This window comes from Gymnoscopelus microlampas (genome assembly GCF_963454915.1).
Source record: "Gymnoscopelus microlampas genome assembly, chromosome: 6".
Lineage (NCBI taxonomy): Eukaryota > Metazoa > Chordata > Actinopteri > Myctophiformes > Myctophidae > Gymnoscopelus > Gymnoscopelus microlampas.
The window spans coordinates 36451387-36470405 of NC_139943.1; the positions used below are offsets into that span (position 1 = coordinate 36451387).

General features: G+C 42.6%; 1 protein-coding gene across 2 annotated transcripts in view; it reads right to left on the reverse strand.

The window, feature by feature from the left end:
• Nucleotides 1-818: 818 nt before the first annotated feature.
• Nucleotides 819-19019, reverse strand: part of pamr1b (peptidase domain containing associated with muscle regeneration 1b) — a 36568-nt gene continuing 18367 nt past the window's right edge. For both annotated transcript variants that reach the window (XM_084059896.1, XM_084059897.1), the window contains exons 3-14: nucleotides 16099-16224; nucleotides 14903-15017; nucleotides 11360-11577; nucleotides 10650-10757; nucleotides 7486-7656; nucleotides 6908-7099; nucleotides 5651-6544; nucleotides 5366-5542; nucleotides 4964-5030; nucleotides 4193-4419; nucleotides 3597-3955; nucleotides 819-1522 (exon numbers count right to left, since the gene is read on the reverse strand). In XM_084059896.1, coding sequence (XP_083916022.1) covers nucleotides 947-1522; nucleotides 3597-3955; nucleotides 4193-4419; nucleotides 4964-5030; nucleotides 5366-5542; nucleotides 5651-6544; nucleotides 6908-7099; nucleotides 7486-7656; nucleotides 10650-10757; nucleotides 11360-11577; nucleotides 14903-15017; nucleotides 16099-16224 — 3230 coding nt within the window. In that variant the 3' untranslated portion in view covers nucleotides 819-946. The remainder of the gene's footprint in view (nucleotides 1523-3596; nucleotides 3956-4192; nucleotides 4420-4963; nucleotides 5031-5365; nucleotides 5543-5650; nucleotides 6545-6907; nucleotides 7100-7485; nucleotides 7657-10649; nucleotides 10758-11359; nucleotides 11578-14902; nucleotides 15018-16098; nucleotides 16225-19019) is intronic.

Below are 19019 nucleotides of genomic sequence, written 5' to 3' on the forward strand. Positions count from 1 at the left end.
GTAATGTAATTAATTTGCTCACAGGATTGGGAATTGATTTGTGAATATGTCAAAATGATTGCAATTGTACTGCCTTGACCTCAATTCATTCACACCTTTCCGCAGAAATGGAAGCTAAGCTTGGGCCAAATGTGGTCTTGACTTCATATCAAATATAGTTTTTTTCTTCTCTCATATTAACATGAATGTAATGATTCATCCCTGGCTGCACCGAGTGCATGATTGCTGAGTGAGAGCCCAGTGAGTCACATTGATGAATAATACCCACAGCTCAACCAGAGTCTTTACACACACCAGCATTATCTTTTATTTAAAGCACCATGACTTCTCTGTCCTGTACAATATGTACATCGTGTGAATAGATATAATAATACAGTACATTACATCGTATATACATACCAATGAATGGAATGCAAACCATCGCCATCCAGAGGACTTATAGAGGGTTAAACTGGTTTTCAAGTCTAATAGTCCCAAGTTAAAAGACCTGTGTACACTGAAGTGGTCTGCCAAGGGAAGGTTGTGCCCAATACAATGCATATTAATGTGCCCTGCAGTTAACCACTTTAACCCTGGCATCTCTATTTTGGGCATGTCATAAAAAAAATGTCCCCAAATGTCCAGAACAAATTCTACAAATGTCAGTTTTCGAAAACAGTGAAAATAGCCGATCTTCAACATGTTGTTAGCTCGTAGATCGTCTACTTTCGCTATTTGTTGTATGTTAAAGTACATGGGACATAAGTGGTTAAGAGCGCTATTCTGTCCAGTGTTGCATCTGATTTGTCGTGTGTGTGTGTGTGTGTGTGTGTGTGTGTGTGTGTGTGTGTGTGTGTGTGTGTGTGTGTGGGGAAGGGGGGGGGGGGGGTAATGAGGTATGAAGGAAATCAAATGTTTAGGAACGTCAAAGAAAGAGTCTGAAAGTGAGTCTGACAGTAGGGTTTCTCTACTTCATATTGCTCTCTATCCAGTCTTTGAAGTTGGCTGCGTGCGTGTACACTGTATAGAGCTCCGGGTTACACTCCCCGTCCTCATAGCCAAAGCTCACAAGGCCCAACATTGTCCACCGCCCCTTGTTGTCCCCCTGTCTCCCCGCAGAGCCGACAGAGGGCCCCTGGTTGTCTCTGGTGGAGTCCGTGGAGATCCCAGGCAGAATAAGGACACCCCCGGTGTCGGAGGGACAGATATTGGACGGGCTGTAGTCAGGCTTCTGGCTAGCGCAGAGCATGTTGTCTGTGACGCTGACCGGCATGCCGTTGCGAGCGTACTGCTGCTCGCATGGTACCACGTCGGCGAGGTGCACGACCCCGACCCTGGCTTTCTCGTCAGGCCCCAGGGCTGCCAGAGGGGACCAGCCCATCACGAGGCCTTGCACGGAGGTCACCTCGCCTCCCTGGGCGTCCGGGAGGCAGAGGGGGAGGACCCGCTCCCCGATCCGGGCCTTGTCCAGGAGCTTGATCACAGCGAGGTCCGAATCCAGAATCAGGGGGTCGTAGTTGGGGTGGACGGCCACAGACGCCACCTAAAGGAGAAGCAGCGAGACACAGGCAGGGTAAGAAACAAACAATATGCAAGTAAGTGGTGGGGAAAGAAAGGAACGGTGTGATATGAAAGGGAACACTGTAAAATCCTCTGCACTAATGGAACCAAATAGACCTGTAAGGGTCAATTGTTTCCATTTGTTAAAAAAAAAGGATGAGACCAAGGCACTCTTGTGGAAAGGTTTTACTCCAGCCAAACAGATGCGCTCCTTTCTCTCTTTTTTTCTACATTGTTTCCATTTGTAGTTGAGATCATTACACCCTGGGAATGTGATGCGAAAAATGCCTCGTCCACAGTCCACACAGGTTGATGAGTTTATTTATTTTAGAAAAATGTAACGCTTTATTGACATATAATATTGCGTTCTTTGTGATGTACTCATATCACAAACAAAACTATCACAAACAAAACTTTCATTACATTTTCGGACAAATGAATAGCACGGGGACAAAATGCTACGGGTGTTGAAGGACCTTTTCAAATAATTCATTTATTCATGCATAGTAAATAACTGATTTGACTGAAGAGAGTTTTTGGATAATGAGTGAATGGATGAATGAATTGAATAAAGAGACCCAGTGGCAAACAGCAGGGTGGCAGGATGGAACATGTTGTAAAGGCTTTTACTTGTCTCCATGCAACACAATGATGCACACAGTGTACTCATGGAGCCCTAGTTAACGCATTATTCAAAATGGGTATCAGGGGAAGTAAGTGTGATTACCTCCCTGCTGTTCTTTGTTTAAATAAATGATTGGATATGTATTCCATATACAGAATATACAGATGGGTGATAAATTAAAGGAAAAAACTGAATAAATGAGTGTAGAAACATAAGGAATGCAGACGCCTACAGGTGTACTGGATGATGCAACTGCTATTTCCATCCTGTCATGCTCTGTGGCATGTATACGATGCTGAGCAGGCCCAGTTGACCTCAATGTTGGATCAAGATGCAAGAGGAATAGTTCCAACTAAGTGACCATAAAAGAGGGTTCGTTATTGGGACACGCATGACCGGAGATTCCGTCATAAAGAATGCTCAACTGGCTAGTGTTTCAATAGAAACAATGTCTGTATTTGTATCTAAAGGAAAGACATCAGACTGAGAATGTAAATGCAGGAACAGTCCATCGACAACTACATATAGGATTGCAGTGCATAAAGCCCTCATTACAATGCACATGTGCTGGTCTACAGAGATGTGGGGGAAAAAAGTGATATGGTCAGATGAGTAATCTTCCACCATATAACTAGAGAATGGCATAGGACTGAATGCTTGACACTGACAATGAGGGCTGTGTAGAATTCACTTCTGAGGAAACACTGGAGTTTATCTGAGTGCAAAGGGACCAAAACACAGAGCAGAAAACAGCAACCTTGGATGGTTCATAGAATGGCTGCGTAGTGCATACCAACATGCACTTGCCCTCAGCCAACCTCCCACACCGTACAGTCAAGGTATCCCAGCAGGATTCCCCTGTAACGCTGACCGGCACGGTATGCCACCACGAGCATTGTTTGCCAGGGCAGTTCTCCATTGACACAAATGTTAATCTATTTATTGAATTGAAATATTGATCAAATGTGGGTTTCTTGTTGTCTTTATCAATGCGTAAAGCCGTGGGTGTTGGGTAAGAAATTAGTGCCCAACATTCCTTGTTGCAAGCTTACCCAACCGAGGGCTAGAATATATGCTGGATAACCTCAGTTAACGACAGATGTTTTGGTGATATCTATGTATCTTTGTATGTAGGTAGGTAGGTAGGTAGGTATGTATGTATGCATGTCTGTTTATAATCGGAATCAGAATCATCTTTATTGTCACATCACAGCTTTACAGGTGTGTTGTTTTTCTGCAAGCTTCATCGTTTTTGTCGTTTCCAGAAAGATAAAGATAAAAAAGAAGCGGGTGAGGGGGAAAACGAAAGAATCAAAAAACAAAAAGGTGTCTACATATTTACACATAATATATCCGTCTATCAACATAAAGTAGCCTATCTATATCATAACATCATATATACAGTATATAAGAAACACCACCGCTATCTTACCCTAAGGTGTTGGATGCCTTTGGCCTCCCTGAGGTCATCGCGGTAGTTCTTCCCCATCACTACCTTCATCTGATGCGCACCCAGCGGGTAGCCCTTCCCCAGCTCTGTCACGCAGTGAGCTGCCACCACCACGCTCCTCTGGTTCACCAGCGCCCCGCTGCACACCAGATGCCAGTCAGAAGCCTGGTCATGGAGCTTGGTGCCCGCTTCACCGCCCTTCTTCAGGGACTCTGCCAGGGTGGCTGCCTTGGTCACCTTGGTCCCAGCTCCGTTGCCGGAGCGGCGGTAGATGGCAGCCAGCCAAGGCCACTGAGCTTCTGCTGGGTTCTCTGGGTCAAAGGTCGAATGCTTCCCACACACTGTCATGCAGGAAGTGCAAGGGCAAGGGAAGGAAGGGAGACATAAGACATTCACTAAACTGAGTCAACACTTGGCAACGTGCAAAAAGAGTGTGTGTGTGTGTGTGTGTGTGTGTGTTGCTTGTGTGTGTTCGTTTGCGTGTGTGCCCCCGTGCGTGTGAAATTGGATTGTGTGGAGCATTGTTCACCATTTTTTATATGGCCTAACATTAACTAGTAATCCTCTGCTGCCCTCACCAGGTGAACAGGAGACATGACGCCCACTCCATTTCCCTGTCTTAAGGCAGGTGCGACGTGCGCTGCCCGAATGCTGGTAAAAAGGAGAGGCACACTCGTACTCAATGTGTGTGTACAGCTGGTGGAAACCCTGGGGCAGCTGGGAGTGTACTGGAGGGCTTTTGGTGGGACTGTCTGACTGGAACTCCCTGGCACGCTCAGAGTAAAACTTGTGGACTGGGGTCTTCCTGAGAGCACAAAGAAGAGGCCACGGAAATGCAGGTAAACTTCAAGTTTTTACATATCTTTTTAACCACTTAAACCCCTCTTAGTTAAACGGCCCTGAGTTACTCTGTACTTGGTGCACTCTTTTTTTAAATGTATCTACACCAAATGTCTTCGCCAAAAATAGCTGATCTACCAGCTCGTTGCGACGTGTTGTGAGCTTATAGATCTACTATTTTTGCTGAATGTTCCTGGCAGAATAGGGATGCTGGGGTTCAAGTGGTTAAATGCAATATCTGAAAAAACAACTGGATGACACATCAATGTAAACTTGAATGCATGAAAGAAATGAATGCATTAATGCATGGATACCTTTTTATAGGTCCTTGCTTGCACGTGTGACAATAGCTAAACCTAGCTTGTAATTTATAAATGTATTGCAAGTAATAATAAGGTTATAGCTGCAAGATAATTAGAGTTATATAGTATCATGATGTGAGGATCTTGGTGTTCCTATGCAAACAGTTATTTACTTGCAAATGATAGCTCATACTGCACAGTACATACCTGGATGGTACCTGAGGGGGCAAGACTCTTTGTCTAACCAGTTCTGACACTTTAGGCTCCCGACAGGCTGTAAACACACACACACACACACACACACACACACACACACACACACACACACACACACACACACACACACACACACACACACACACAATTTCCAATTAACGCCTGCTGCGGAAGTGCGGATCAACTGCTGTGCTTTCAAAAGGGCTAATTGGACCCATGCAGAGGCTGATGGACATGCAACACAGACAGAAGTGTTCTATAGCCTATCCAGTGTTTTATTTATATAAAATCTAATTTAACCAATGGATCCGATGGAAGGGTCTGTATGAAAACCTTTGCAGATGCACATACAAAGTCCTTAACCATCATATAAGAACCATTGTTGCAGTATACCTCTCACACAAAGGGGCTGCCTGCCGCTCCAGGTGCCATTTGGCTGGCAAGTTCGATGAGTGTTACCACTGAGGGCATAGGAGTGATTACAGGAGAATGCCACCGTCACTGGCCCAGGCCCTGGCACGTGCTGATAATAGCCATGATATAGAGGAGGGATGGGTGGACAGATCTTGTCTGGGAGAACAGGATATGAGGAAAAAGTGAGTTAGGGTGGACGAGCACTATTCATTTTCACAATATGGTCATGCAATGTGTACCCGTTGATGGTCCAGTGAGTCTTACCATCGATACTTTGATTTTGTTCTTTCTCTTTCTCCTCCTCCTCCAGTTCCTCCTTTGTTTTTCCGTCCGAATCCCTTCCCACCTCACCCTCCGTCTTTTCCTGAGATTCTTTGTTTGTTGTTTTCTCTGTTGGCGTATTTGTCTCCTCGCCTCCTGCCCTGTACGGCGTAAATCGTGTGGTGTTTCTTAGAGATGGAATGACCGGTCTCCCCAGCTCAGGAATCTTTATCGTATGGTTTCCCCTCTCAATGTCATTGCTATCAGTCGTGTCCGTCTTGTTCTCTCTCAGCTTGTGTTCAGATATCTCCACTGCATTCTCTCGCTCGGATGGGACTGTCTCCTTGGTGTCATTTGGGCCGACTTTTTCCCCATCTTTGCTTTGATCCACCTGCTCTTCTTTTTTCTCCTTCTCTTCTTGCCCCTTGTCTCTTATCACCACTATTTCTGTGAACTTTCCTATCTCCTGAATGCCATCTTTGCCTCCCTTGGCATCTGGCCTTCCATCCTCTTCTGATGTCCTCTCTGGCAGCCTTGGTACCTTGGGGTCTTTCTTTTCTAGAGTGTCTAGGCTGTTGTCTGTGTCTTTGGTGGCCACTTTATCATTGCTACCTTCTGTTGGTTTTTCCACACCAGTGTTTCCATCTTCAGTGTTGCCTACTTTATCGTCACTCTCTTCCGGAGGTTCCACCACAATAACATCTATAGACGTATCTCTACCATCCACTGCTGTTGTATTTTTGTAGCTAATGTCTTTGTCTTTACCACCCACGCTGTCTTTGCCTCCTGCTGTGTTCTCTTGGTCGTTATCTTTGCTAACTTTGTCTCCCCCTGTGTCGGTTTCTCTTTCCGTTGCTTTGCCTTTGTCCCTTTCTGGTTCAGCGAGTGTGTTATTCACTGCGATGGGGGAGACAGACATAAAAAGAGATCATTATTGAATGGCCTGTAAACAGCTCAGTGATGCTTTTGTTCATAGTTGACTAGTCATGGTGAATGGGAGCAGGGATTGACTCATCTGTACTGAGTCATTATGTAGCTTTATCAAATTGAAGCCTCAATTTTCACACTGCTGCTGTCTTAATGACAGGAGCAAAAGCCCTTCACGCTCGTTTAGAATTGGCCGCAATCATCCGTTTCCCGCACCTGCTGCTGACCACTATTCAAAACTATTCCCATAACTCCACCCACCCCCATGGGCCAGCTGACCACTATTGCGACGCTCCATTTCCCCTAACTGCACCCACCCCCCCTGGGCCTGACCTTTGACACAGGTGGATGGAGCCCTGCTCCAGGTGTTGTTGGGAAGGCAGGTTCTCTGTGAGGTCCCGCTGAGTTTATACGGCCGGTAGCACAGGTACTGGAGAGCGATGATGACATCATTGGGCCCAAAGACCAGGAAGTGGTCACCGTGCGTTGGCTTGGGTGGGAGGGTGCACAGCCTCTCCACTGGCACTGGAGAGGAAGACCGAGACAATGCGTGCTTGTAAACACTGTAACTGGGTATGTTTCCACTTATTAAACCACCCCTGGATAGTGTCTGGTATCCATTGATGCAGAAATGAGATGCACATGGTTGTGTGTGTGTGTGTGTGTGTGTGTGTGTGTGTGTGTGTGTGTGTGTGTGTGTGTGTGTGTGTGTGTGTGTGTGTGTGTGTGTGTGTGTGTGTGTGTGTGTGTGTGTGTGTGTGTGTGTGTGTGTACCCTAATTGGACTAATTCTGAACAGATTAATCACAAGAATGCCAAAATCACTTTCACTGCTTGCAAAAGAGTACAATAGCTCACTGTAAGTCATAAAATGATATTATAATACTTTGCCAAACATAGATTCTCAGTTACCACACTGGGGGGCTGGAGCACTCCAGGTGCCATCCCTGAGGCAGATGGCAGAACGAATGCCCTGCAGCTCAAACCCGGGGTCACAACGGAAGGTTATCCGTGCTCCTGAGTGCTGAAATAGCCCCTCTGTGGAGCCATGGGTGGGCACTGGAGGCCTGCGGCATCCCACCACTGAGCGGAGACACGAACACAAGTCAGGTGTGAACATGTTAACTCGTGTTCTTGGGTATTAACGTCAGTTAAAAGAATGCAGGGTCATTAACTTGGATTTAGTCTGTGAACAATCTGATTACGGGTAGATTTAAGGCTTCTGTTTGATAGACATTTCATAATGCAGAGATTTGTGGAAGTGTCATCTACCTACCAACTCAACAACAATAAAAGACCACACATGACCTGAACGACTTCACTGTAGGGCTGTAGACGAGTACACGCTCAAGACATATTTGTTGTGTCTCAGCTCCCAAACGCATTAGTCTACCTTGTAATTGCCTCTTTAGAATGCCCAGAGCTTCATAAACGGTGGCCGGCAATCTTACTGGCTCATTAATGAACAATTTCACCCGTCTTAGTAAAGTGTGAACAGCTCACAAGGCGACATTAACATGTGGCTTGTAACTGAGGAAGAAATAGATTTCTTGCAGTAAAAGGGCTTTGGTCAAACTGTTCAATTTTCCACTGCTATAAAACCTGTATTTTATTAAGTGAGTAAGATGGGGCAGAGACTGGTGATGTGGGTATGGAACACTTCTAATTCTTTAGACAATAACAAACTGGGAAACACTAATAACACATGTTGGATCACACGATCTTCCCTCTCTGGTACGGAATGAGGTAATAGTAACAAAAGTGAAATGGTACACACACACACACACACACACACACACACACACACACACACACACACACACACACACACACACACACACACACACACACACACACACACACACACACACACAACTATTGATGCTGCAATAATGATGCCATTTGCAGTGAAGCAATTCCTTTTGCGGTTTTGTTGTATTGTTGTGTTTAAGTTGGGTCTGAACCGTGCATTTCTCTGTCTGTGGTTGCACAGCTCCAAATCCACAGAACCCTCCCTATAATCACAGTCCTTCCTTCCAGCATCTCTCAGTCCCTTTTGGGACGGGGAATGTGTTTGGTCATCCGAAAAGAAAGAAAAATCAACTGTGCTTGACCTCTTTTTAGATGGGGGGGCAAATGCTTGTGGACACTGTTGTCTGTCCACAAAACCTGCTGTCTACTCCACTCTCCACATACTTAGAGGAGTCCAAAGGCATGACTTCGGAATGCTAATAAGCTCTGAATAATGACACAATCATTAATTCATTATTACCTCAGTGCCTTTGGAACTTTTGCACTCCTAAAATATATTGATTAGGCCACAGAATAGATAAAAGTAAAACGCAGGAGATATTGTATCCTTTTTAGAGATGATCTTAATTTGCTACTATATTTTTTGTGTAAAACGTACTTTTAATGACAGGTAAATTATTGTAGATTCCATATATGCCAAAACATATTTAGAATTCTCTAACTGGCTCTGGTGGAGAAAACGGCTATTTTCATTCGGTGACAGCAGCACACAACTAAGTATAAATCACCCTTTATCCTCCAAAATGATCTCCATGAAACGAGCAGCTGAGACATTCCTCTCGGGGGTAAGCGGATGCACACAGGGAGCACAGAGTGAAATTCCTGCCTTGCTTTTTTTACGGGCATCTCCTCCGATGGAAAGGCTGGCTTGTATTATAGAAGCAGAATTGTTTCACCATCAGTTTTATAGACTCAAATTTACCCTTGAAACCGAAGCCACCAGGAAAAAAAGAGAGTAAGTCTGTTTTTGCAGGGGCCTCTGGGAGGTGTAGCGGGCATAGAAACACATGCCCAGGTCCAGCCGTCCATAAATAAAAGACCTTGCGGACCTATGGAAGTCACTCCAGGCACACCCTCTTTGAGCAATACTGGAAACCGAAACTAACCTGAACCCTAACATTTCCAAAACACAATTCAGCAAAAAAACAAAATTTGGTCAATTTATAGGCTACCTATCTCTTCCTAATTGGCTTTTACTTTTTAAGTCAGACATCTTTTAGCTATTTTCAGAACTTTGATTATATTGTAACATTTTAATGTAGCACTGACTACACTTTTATTGTTATTTTATTGCTTGTTTGTTCTTGTTCCCTTTTATACGGAAAACTTTACCTATTGTAATTTTAACGTTGACATCTGCACTGAGACAAATTCCATAATATAATACAATGTACATTTGAAAGTGTCAGAACTTAGGTCCTTACGTACAGTGTGTCTGCTCTGTTTCATATCAGACAGGCCATGTTCGTCAGCTGGTCGACTTGATTCATGATTCATCTGTTAATGCTGACAACACATATTTCCCAAACAGCAGATTGGCTGCGGACATAGATGAGACTGCCCTGGGAAGGAGAAGGCAGCTGGCCTGAAACCAGTCCAAACCACAGAGCTCTCTCCCATGTGACGGTGAATCACTGTCTGCCCTTTAACAGGGAACAAGAACTGCTAAAGAGCATCCAGGGAAGAAGTCAGATGCACCATTTATTGCTCCTGGATGAGTTCATTATTTGGACTGCACATGTACCTAGTTGATGATGCTATTAAGATCTGGTAAGCATCACCAGGCATCTTGTTCTGATACCTTTCTGTCAGTGCAATAATTACATAACTAAGTCTGCACATAGTGTGTACTTCTAAGTGTCCCTACATTTTTGTCAAAAATCATACTCTGACACTATCGTGAAAGTAGACTTGGGGACCAACGTCTCCTGAGCCATGTGGCCCATAGGTCAGGACATCTCCTGCTTCTGTAGCGTGATGCAGCTTGATGCACAAGTACATCCCCCAGCCATGGTGTACATGTACACCCCCTGAACATGACACCAGTATGTCGCAGGGATTTAGCCCCAATCCAACCCTTGATGCTGAGTGCCAAGAAAGGAAGCATTGGGTCCCATTTTTATAGTCTTTGTTATGAGCCGGCAGGGGGATTGAACCCCGACCCCCCCAAGCTCACGGCGGACACTCTAACCACAAGGCCACTGAGCTGGCACTATCAGAGCCATAACGATATTGTCACACACAAGTTAGTTGCTGATACCCACCATTCTCACACCTATCGCCTGTGTAGCCAGCCAGACAGGCACAGTGGTACGTGTGGGACGTGTCCAGAACACAAGTGCCATCATGGAGGCAAGGAGAAGAGCTGCATGCTGCAATGATAGATAGATTAGATTGATTGCTTGATTGATTATTAACAGGTATAAATATAATCAAAGTGTACATGGACAATATATCCCTAGTAGTGTTGGTAAATACAATTTAGTCCATTTGGTTACATTTGTAACCAGATTTTACAGGCAAGCCTTTAGGCTGCAGGTATATAAATGGTAAATGGTGCATTTGTATAGCGCTTTAATCCAAAGCGCTTTACATAGATTGTGCATTACATCCACCCATTCACACATTCATGAGCAGGCACCAACCTGCTCATCGGGAGCAATTAGGGGTTCAGCGTCTTGCTCAAGGACACTTCGACACTAACTGTCGAAGTTAGTGCCGGGTTGGGGGGGATCGAACTGAGAACCTTGCGGTTTCCAGTTCACTCTACCCGGCCACTCTACCCCTGAGCCACTGCCGCCCCTAAAAGTATATGTCTGGTGTATAAAATTAATAATGATACTAATTATCAATAATAATACACAGAAGAAACCTCAGTTTTAATTTAACTATTGAACACTGTTGGAGTTAAATGGATGTATTAACACTGTAAACTAGGGCAAGTGAAAAGAAGTATGGTGGAAGCTAGATGTACCTGAGCTCTCCTGGAACGTGGCGAAGAAGCCATCAAAGTTCTTGTAACTGTCAGACACAAAAAGGATGTGAAGGCTGTTGCCAGAGCTCTGGATTGGCGCCGGCCTCTCATTGCCACAAAACCGACCGATCACACGTGAGTTAATGCTATCGCCATCTCGTACTTCCACGTAGTCATAGCGACAAGAGTGGTCGTACTCCAGGCTCAGCATCATGAACCTAAAAGTGAAACAAATGAGAAAATTGTAGAGTTTAAACGTAATGAATACAACATGAATACATGAATACTCCCGCCAGGAGGCCAGAATGGCCGAGGGCAAGGGATTATGTTTTCGCTTTTGTGAGTCTGTCTGTCTGTGAGCCAGTGAGCAAGCATTGACTACTGACTGTTGTAAGTGCTTGCCCATTGCCACATATTGATAGTTGACCGCTTGAAAACCTTGTTCCCTGTTCTGGACTCAATATTGATTATGACAAAGTGTTTTCTGTAAGGTACCTTTATTTATTGGATAAATGGATAGTTACTTATGGATATGTTGGCACACATCGATGGCACACCTATTTAACTCTAGTTGTTAACCACAAATTAATTTGGTCTGGTGTTAATTATACTTTAAACTGGAGACAGGCGTGTAGAAGAGGAACAGGTAACCAACTAAACACAAAAAAAGCTCTCACAGATCTTTCATTAATTTATGAGTTTACATTGTGAGCAAAAGACTGTAGTGTCTGGTATTTAACCACCATGTCATGCCGAAAACTGGGACACCGGGTCTAAAGTTATTAAGATTTTTAATTTTATTCATTGTTGCACAAACTTGACAAATAGGAGAAAACAAAGAAAATGCCTGCACAAAGTTTGGAGTACATTTCTAGTGTGAGTTATTCCAACAAGAATAGCTACAAAAAGTTTGGAGTAGATTTCTGGTGTGAGTTTTCCAACAATAAAATGTAACTAATACAATGACATAGTAGGAAAACAGTTAACACATTTCCTTTCTTATTCCACAAGCCAAAAAGGAAACCTTTTCATATATTTTCCATACCATACATCACGGTTTTTCGCACAGGCTTAACTCCGATGGAATATGGCGTAAACAACATGATGTAACATGATGAATTTTCAGAAATAAAAACTACCCGGGTTTTCCTGGACTATGAGAAGTTGCACCTGGGTTTCCTGGCAGTGCCATCATAGCTGGCTCCATGACACTCACTGGGTGCTTTGCAGCCAGCAAGCAAGTAATGACCAATAACCACAGCTACTGAATATGTTAATAGCACTGGCAAGCGATTTGGACCCACTACAGTGAATAAAACGCACTGTGGTGTAGTGTGGCTATATAATTCACTCCCAATATTACAGACATGAAAGGTCGGATGAGTTATTTTTTGGTAAACTTGCCAGAATAGAAAGAGAATATTCGTCATATGTTCAGCAATAAAAGTCAACGCACAAAAAAGGCAATTCTGAAGATTAAGGAAACAGGCTTCAACTCTATGAATAGACGTCAATTGAGCAATAGCATATGAGCTAAGAATTAAGTACAGTGTAATCACTAACATTATAAAGAAAACAACAAATGCATTTAGACAGATACTAGGTTTGATGTTTACCTGGTATCCTAGTTTCCTAGTATCCTAGCACTTGATTGTTTTCTTTGTACACAATTTACTTGACCATTTATTTACCTTGTCATTTGTTAACTAGGGTTCATGCCATTTACTCTAATTGTAGTAAATGTTAATTGCTCTGGGTTAGACTAAAGTATCTGCTAAATTGTAAATGGCAATGGGCTGTTTGGTTTAATTGGATTCCACCAGTCAGAGAATGAGGATGTCTGTGTGCAGAGCTTCTACCGTACACAAGAAATAAGAAAAATACTTCTCCCTGAAGTACAGTAGAATAATGTCTTTGGATAGACATTCAAAGGGAAACAAAGGATGCATGTGCATATGTATTACTGTATACTAGTATATACAGAGAAGGCTTTAGCACCAAGTATGACACCATATAATAAGTAGAACCTTGACATTTGATCCTTGTCACTATAGCATCAGTAAATGAATACTGTATCTGCAGACTAAAGCATACTAAGAGCTAATACTAACAGCATGATACCAAGTCTCGTAGTTTTATCAAAGACAGACCCTCAGGTCAAGAGGGCCTAGACTAATGAGAACTAATGCTAGGTTTTAGTCTTTAGCAGCTCCCACTGTGCTTGTAATTTAGTAAATATTTTGTCTGTTGCCTGTGTATACTACAAGCCATCATTAAGGATATTTGAAAAGTGAGAGTAAGTACCAAATAATGAATACAGGATGGTACAGCCAACAAGTCCTCTGAGACAAGGGCCAAAACTCATTACTTTCCATGAGTCCATCTCTGAACATAACGTGTAAGTTACACAGAACAGCACTAGTTCATTTAGTGTTTTTTTTTGTCTACGAAAAAAAACATAAAAATTGCATTAATTCTTATTATTTTTTTTATTTACTTGTGGAAGTTATTAATGTGTGTTTTTTAGAGGCACGCATGTGGCACGACTCTATACAGTTCTTCATGGTTGTGAAATTTAAAGCTAAGCTTTATATGTACAGGGGAAAATGTTGTAAATAAATATGTGTATGTCTTTAATGCACAACAAACCATTAGCCTATGTACTGCAGACTTGCTGAATGCAAGCATATTACAGTATCGTTAGTCGTTAAAACCCCACAAACCCCTGCCTATAAAAAAAAATTATGTAATGGAGAAAGTGATAGAAATAGAACGTTCACGTGACTGAAAAGTAAGAACTTTCCTCAAGGGTTTATATAAGCTCACAATTCAGTCCATGACTTACCTCTTTCAGACATGTCCAACACTGAGTGGAAATTTGAATGAACGTAGAGTGCCATTAATAACCATTACAGATGGACAACAAAGATCCCAAAAACAGATCCATGCATGTCAGAAAAAAGAAAAACCTGCATCAATCTGAATTTCAGTTATTTCACTGGTGGAAAAAGTATATTCTTCTTTGTTTGCAGCTAGCTCCTTGTAAACCCAACACTTATAATATAGAACTGGTGCATAACAGCTACATGTTTTGTTTAAAACCACTTTCAACCTGCCGTGGGCATGTCATTATAGGTGTTTTCTTTTTTTTTTTACATTTGATAAAAAAAACTTACAAGCTTGTAGATCTGCTCAACACCATCGCACAACAAAGTATAAAATAGGGTTTAGGAGTTCAAATGTTAAGGAATTGATGCCAAGAACACATTTCTTGTTTTTAGTTATTGTCCCTTCCGAACAAGCATTTTATTTAATTGATTTACCATTTTGGATGGATTTGTTTTGTTTGTTTTTTGTGACATTTTCAAGGAGCCCTTAATTGAAAAGCCCAGAAACAAGACGTAACAAGAAGGCGTAACTTGGTTTTCCATTTCGATAATAGAGGGAGCACATATGATCCTTGACGCTATTGGACCAGCAAGTACATACAATACATGCAGAAACTAAAGGACAATAATAAAAGCAGTGGACTCGGTAGCTGACCTGAAATCTATGGTGAAGGGACGGTCCACGTGTAAGGTCCACTCACAGCGGGCGTCGGTGGGGTAACTCTCCAGCACCAGGTGGCCCTGTCGTTTACGGATCACTCCCCCACACTCTGGAACAGAGACGGAACTTAAGTTATGCTAAAAGAGAGCATATTCCATGGAATGGAAATTCCAACTGGGAATGTACCATGTCAAATGCTGTAATTGAAGCCACTATTTAATTATATTTTGATTATTATTTTGGTGGTCTGTGCGTGCAGTTACTGTAGTTACCATTCCTGCCAAAAACAATTAGATTCAAGGTAGATGCATTATAAAATGCCAAACAGACAGAAGCATACATTACATTCTTACATGAGCAGCAAAGACGCACAAATGCTTGCCAGGTTTCTGAAATTTGTTCCCCTTACACTGGCTCCATGTGTCAAATAATTATTTCAAAATACTGCTGTTGGTCTATAAAGCTGTGAATGGTTTAGGGCCAAAATACATTTCTGATCGGGTGCGATATCATGAACCATCCAGATCTCTCAGGTCATCTGGGAAAGGTCTGCTTTCTGTCCCTAAAACTAAAGATAAACGTGGGGAAGCAGCATTTAGTTTTTTGCATCACATATCTTGAACAAATTCCCAGAAAACAGCAGGTCTGCTGCCACTCTTATTTATTTTAAAACACAACTAAAGACCTTTCTGTTTGCCGCTGCCTTTTATTGAGTTACTTTTCTTTTCGTTTTTATTTCTCTTCTGCACTGTACTGTAACTGTATCTGTTATTTTTGTAATCAGTTTTTTATGCATCCTATAATGTCATCGTGTAATTGTGTTTCCTTTGCTTGATGTTCTGTGTAAAGCACATTGAATTGCCTTGTTGAAATGTGCTATACAAATAAAACTTCCTGGCCTTTCCCCTGCACCCCATGGCACTATATTTGCATACTGTGAAAGTTATAATCAGCACCCAAATGTTATTGGATGTTATGACATCATATACTACTAGAACATCCCCTCCTCTGTCATTTCATCTTCTGATATTGTACTCCTGCTGGGCATATGGAAACTCTCCAAGAGGGCCCATATATCCCAGGAGAAAGAAAGGAAAACATAACCTAGAGAGTATAATTATGGTTGCAATTGTTTTCCTTTAGACAAAAACACACATGATCCAATGATTAGTTGAATGAGGAACACATACTCATACAATCTCCACCAGACCAGCCGGGTCGGCATTCAGTGCAGTATTTGCCATGAATGAAGAAGTCATCTCTGGGACCCCAGGTCCCATTGTTACAGCGCTTACAGTTCTCAAATATACTGCAACCTGAGAAAGACGGAGAGAGAGAGAGAGAAACAAAGAAACTAATAGGATTAGGGTCAGGCATGGAGATGCAGTCAAGAATTCAAAGCTCAGGTGAGCACTGAAGCATATCTCAGAAGAGTCGCGATCCTGTCTTTAGTGTTGACGACGCTCTTTCCGAACAGCTATGGACCCCAGCGGCCTCCTTGCCCAGACCGCCATGTTTCCTTTACATCAGTGCTGTGAAACTCATCAGGCTCCCCTGCCACTAAAACGATAACGGCATAAACACATGGCTGCTTCCTGAAATAGAAATGCGGAAACAACGCTCCATCATGGCTACTCGGAAAGATGGATATTCACTTTGTGGCTTCTCTATATGTTGACCCCAGACCCTGTTATGGACACAGAAAAGTCCGAAGAAGAACATCATAAGCATCATACATGTGTAAGCTTGAACAAGACAGGACTAGCCCACGTCTACCACCGTCAAATGTCACTGCAAAAACACATGGCGTCAGTGATCTAGGCAGGGGGATTTATGAGTGCACTATGGGCTCTTTAACAGTAACACATTTCAGTGTTTTATGGCAAAATCCAATGAATAGGTATTATTTTGATTATGAACAGCTGTTTCCCCCCATAAATGTATTAAAAAAAACATGAGCACATGTGACCTGCAAAGAAAACATGACATACTTCCTGTGGCCAGGTGTTTTTTTCTTTCTTTTTTAAAGAAAATAACATGTTATACATAGAATTTAAGGAGTGTAACTTTGTGTGCATGTGTCTGCATCCCTGCATCCCGCTGTGCCGATATCGTGTCTGTACATACACCAACACACACACACACACACACACACACACACACAAAACAAACGTATGTACGCATTCCATTTAAAAATTCCAGCAACATGTCTAAATTCCTGCTGTGATCTTTTTCTCTCTTATTTCAGTGAATGTCTGCCAATACTTCGAAGGAAGAATCTTATGTAAAACTGGCCCAGACACACTCTAGATCAAGCAAAATGAAAAAAGGTTTCCCATTAGACCACTTGTTATGCTAGAATTCAAACATCAGTCTAGATGATAGATGGCGCTTAGTCTGCCAGCGACCTGGCAGGCTTTTAAAAGACAACAAATCTGGAGATGGAAATGTGGACATGGGCTGGCTACAGTCATAGGATTTATATTTTATGAAGAGAAAAGTCTAAGACATTTTCTTTTTCTCTTTAGAAATGACAGTAAGTTACAGGGATTTGAATCCTCCTAGGTACATCCGGTTTGGCCGGGCGAAAAGAAATGGGAGGGATAGCATGTGCTACGTCCTTCTGGTGAATCTCCTCACTGTCAGGTGAGAGGAAGCGTCCGACGATGTCGCATGTATTGGAGGAGACGTGCTCGTTTGCACATCTATAATAAACCAACTAGTAGGGGCGCTCTGGGAGTAACTTCTGGAGTGACAATGGACTACAGTACAAAGGGGGATTGGGAATTGGTTTAACGACGAAATTCAATTAGGACCCATCATTAAGTAGAATACATTCATAATTTAAGTGTTTTGATTGATTCATTGATTGAATACAGTACTTTATTAACAAATTGCAAACAGTACAGCAAGTACGATTACGCAAGCAATACTGAAAGAATAACACAAAAAGCCCTGAGGGTTTGTTTCCATTGCAGTCCTATATATTGAATTCATTATCAGGACCTACAATACAAATCATCAATGAGGGAGCAATAAAAGCTAGATTTACAGGGGTGGACACTTGCTGACCGTACTCTCTGGAGGCAAGCTAGAAGATACCTGTATCTAGATCCTGTTGCAATTTGCTGACAGGTGCAGGTGCTCTTTTAGGGTGTGGTTTTAGGGTTTGAATGAGGGTAGGGAGTCACAAAGTTTGATGGCTGGTGGTAGGGCCTTCCACATTGTGGTGGCAGAATAGTGGAATACGTTCTTCCCCATGTTTGTGCCGAATTTGGGGGGTATGAGATCAGTGGAGCTCCCTCTGGTGTTGTGCCCGTGGGCGTCTCTCACTCTTGTGAATTAGTTTGACAGATACATGGGCACTGATTCCACAAGGCCCATTGCAAGTTGCTGTAAATGGTAAATGGTGCATTTATATAGCGCTTTTATCCATTACATAGATTGTGCATTACATTCACCCATTCACACACACATTCATACACCGATGGCGGAGAAAACCATGCAAGGCACCAATCTGCTCATCGGATTGGGGGTTCAGCGCCTTGCTCAAGGACACTTCGACACTAACTCTGGGGGAGCCCCCCAGCCTATAGCGTAGTGAGCTGGGGTTAGGGGAGTCCTGTATGGAGTCAGAACAGTCTCATAATGAGTGAATGCACAAGTCCTAATGAGTGAATGCACAAGTCTTGGTTTGTATTCACACACTCTTGGTTTGTATTCACACACTAGATTTTTGAATGAACAAGTTCTGGTTTGCATGTGTTTTTTTGGTTCAGCACTACAAATGCGATGCTTTGCGTTCGTGTTTCAAGTCCACAGGTTCGTGTTTCAAGTCCACAGCTTTAAATCCACAGTCTGTGTATTAAAATCACGTTTGTGTTTTGTGTTTGAAAAACACAGTTTAAAATTCACAGTTTGTATTTTGTGTTTCTAATCCACAGCTCAAAATCCACAGTTTGTATATTAAAGTCACATTTATATTTTGTGTTTGAATTCCACAGTTTGTATTTTAAAGTCACATTCCAGATGCTCTGCTTCACAAATTTAATTCTCCATTTATCTCCAAAACACTCAATTTACAAATGCACATTGAATTAACTACAACACA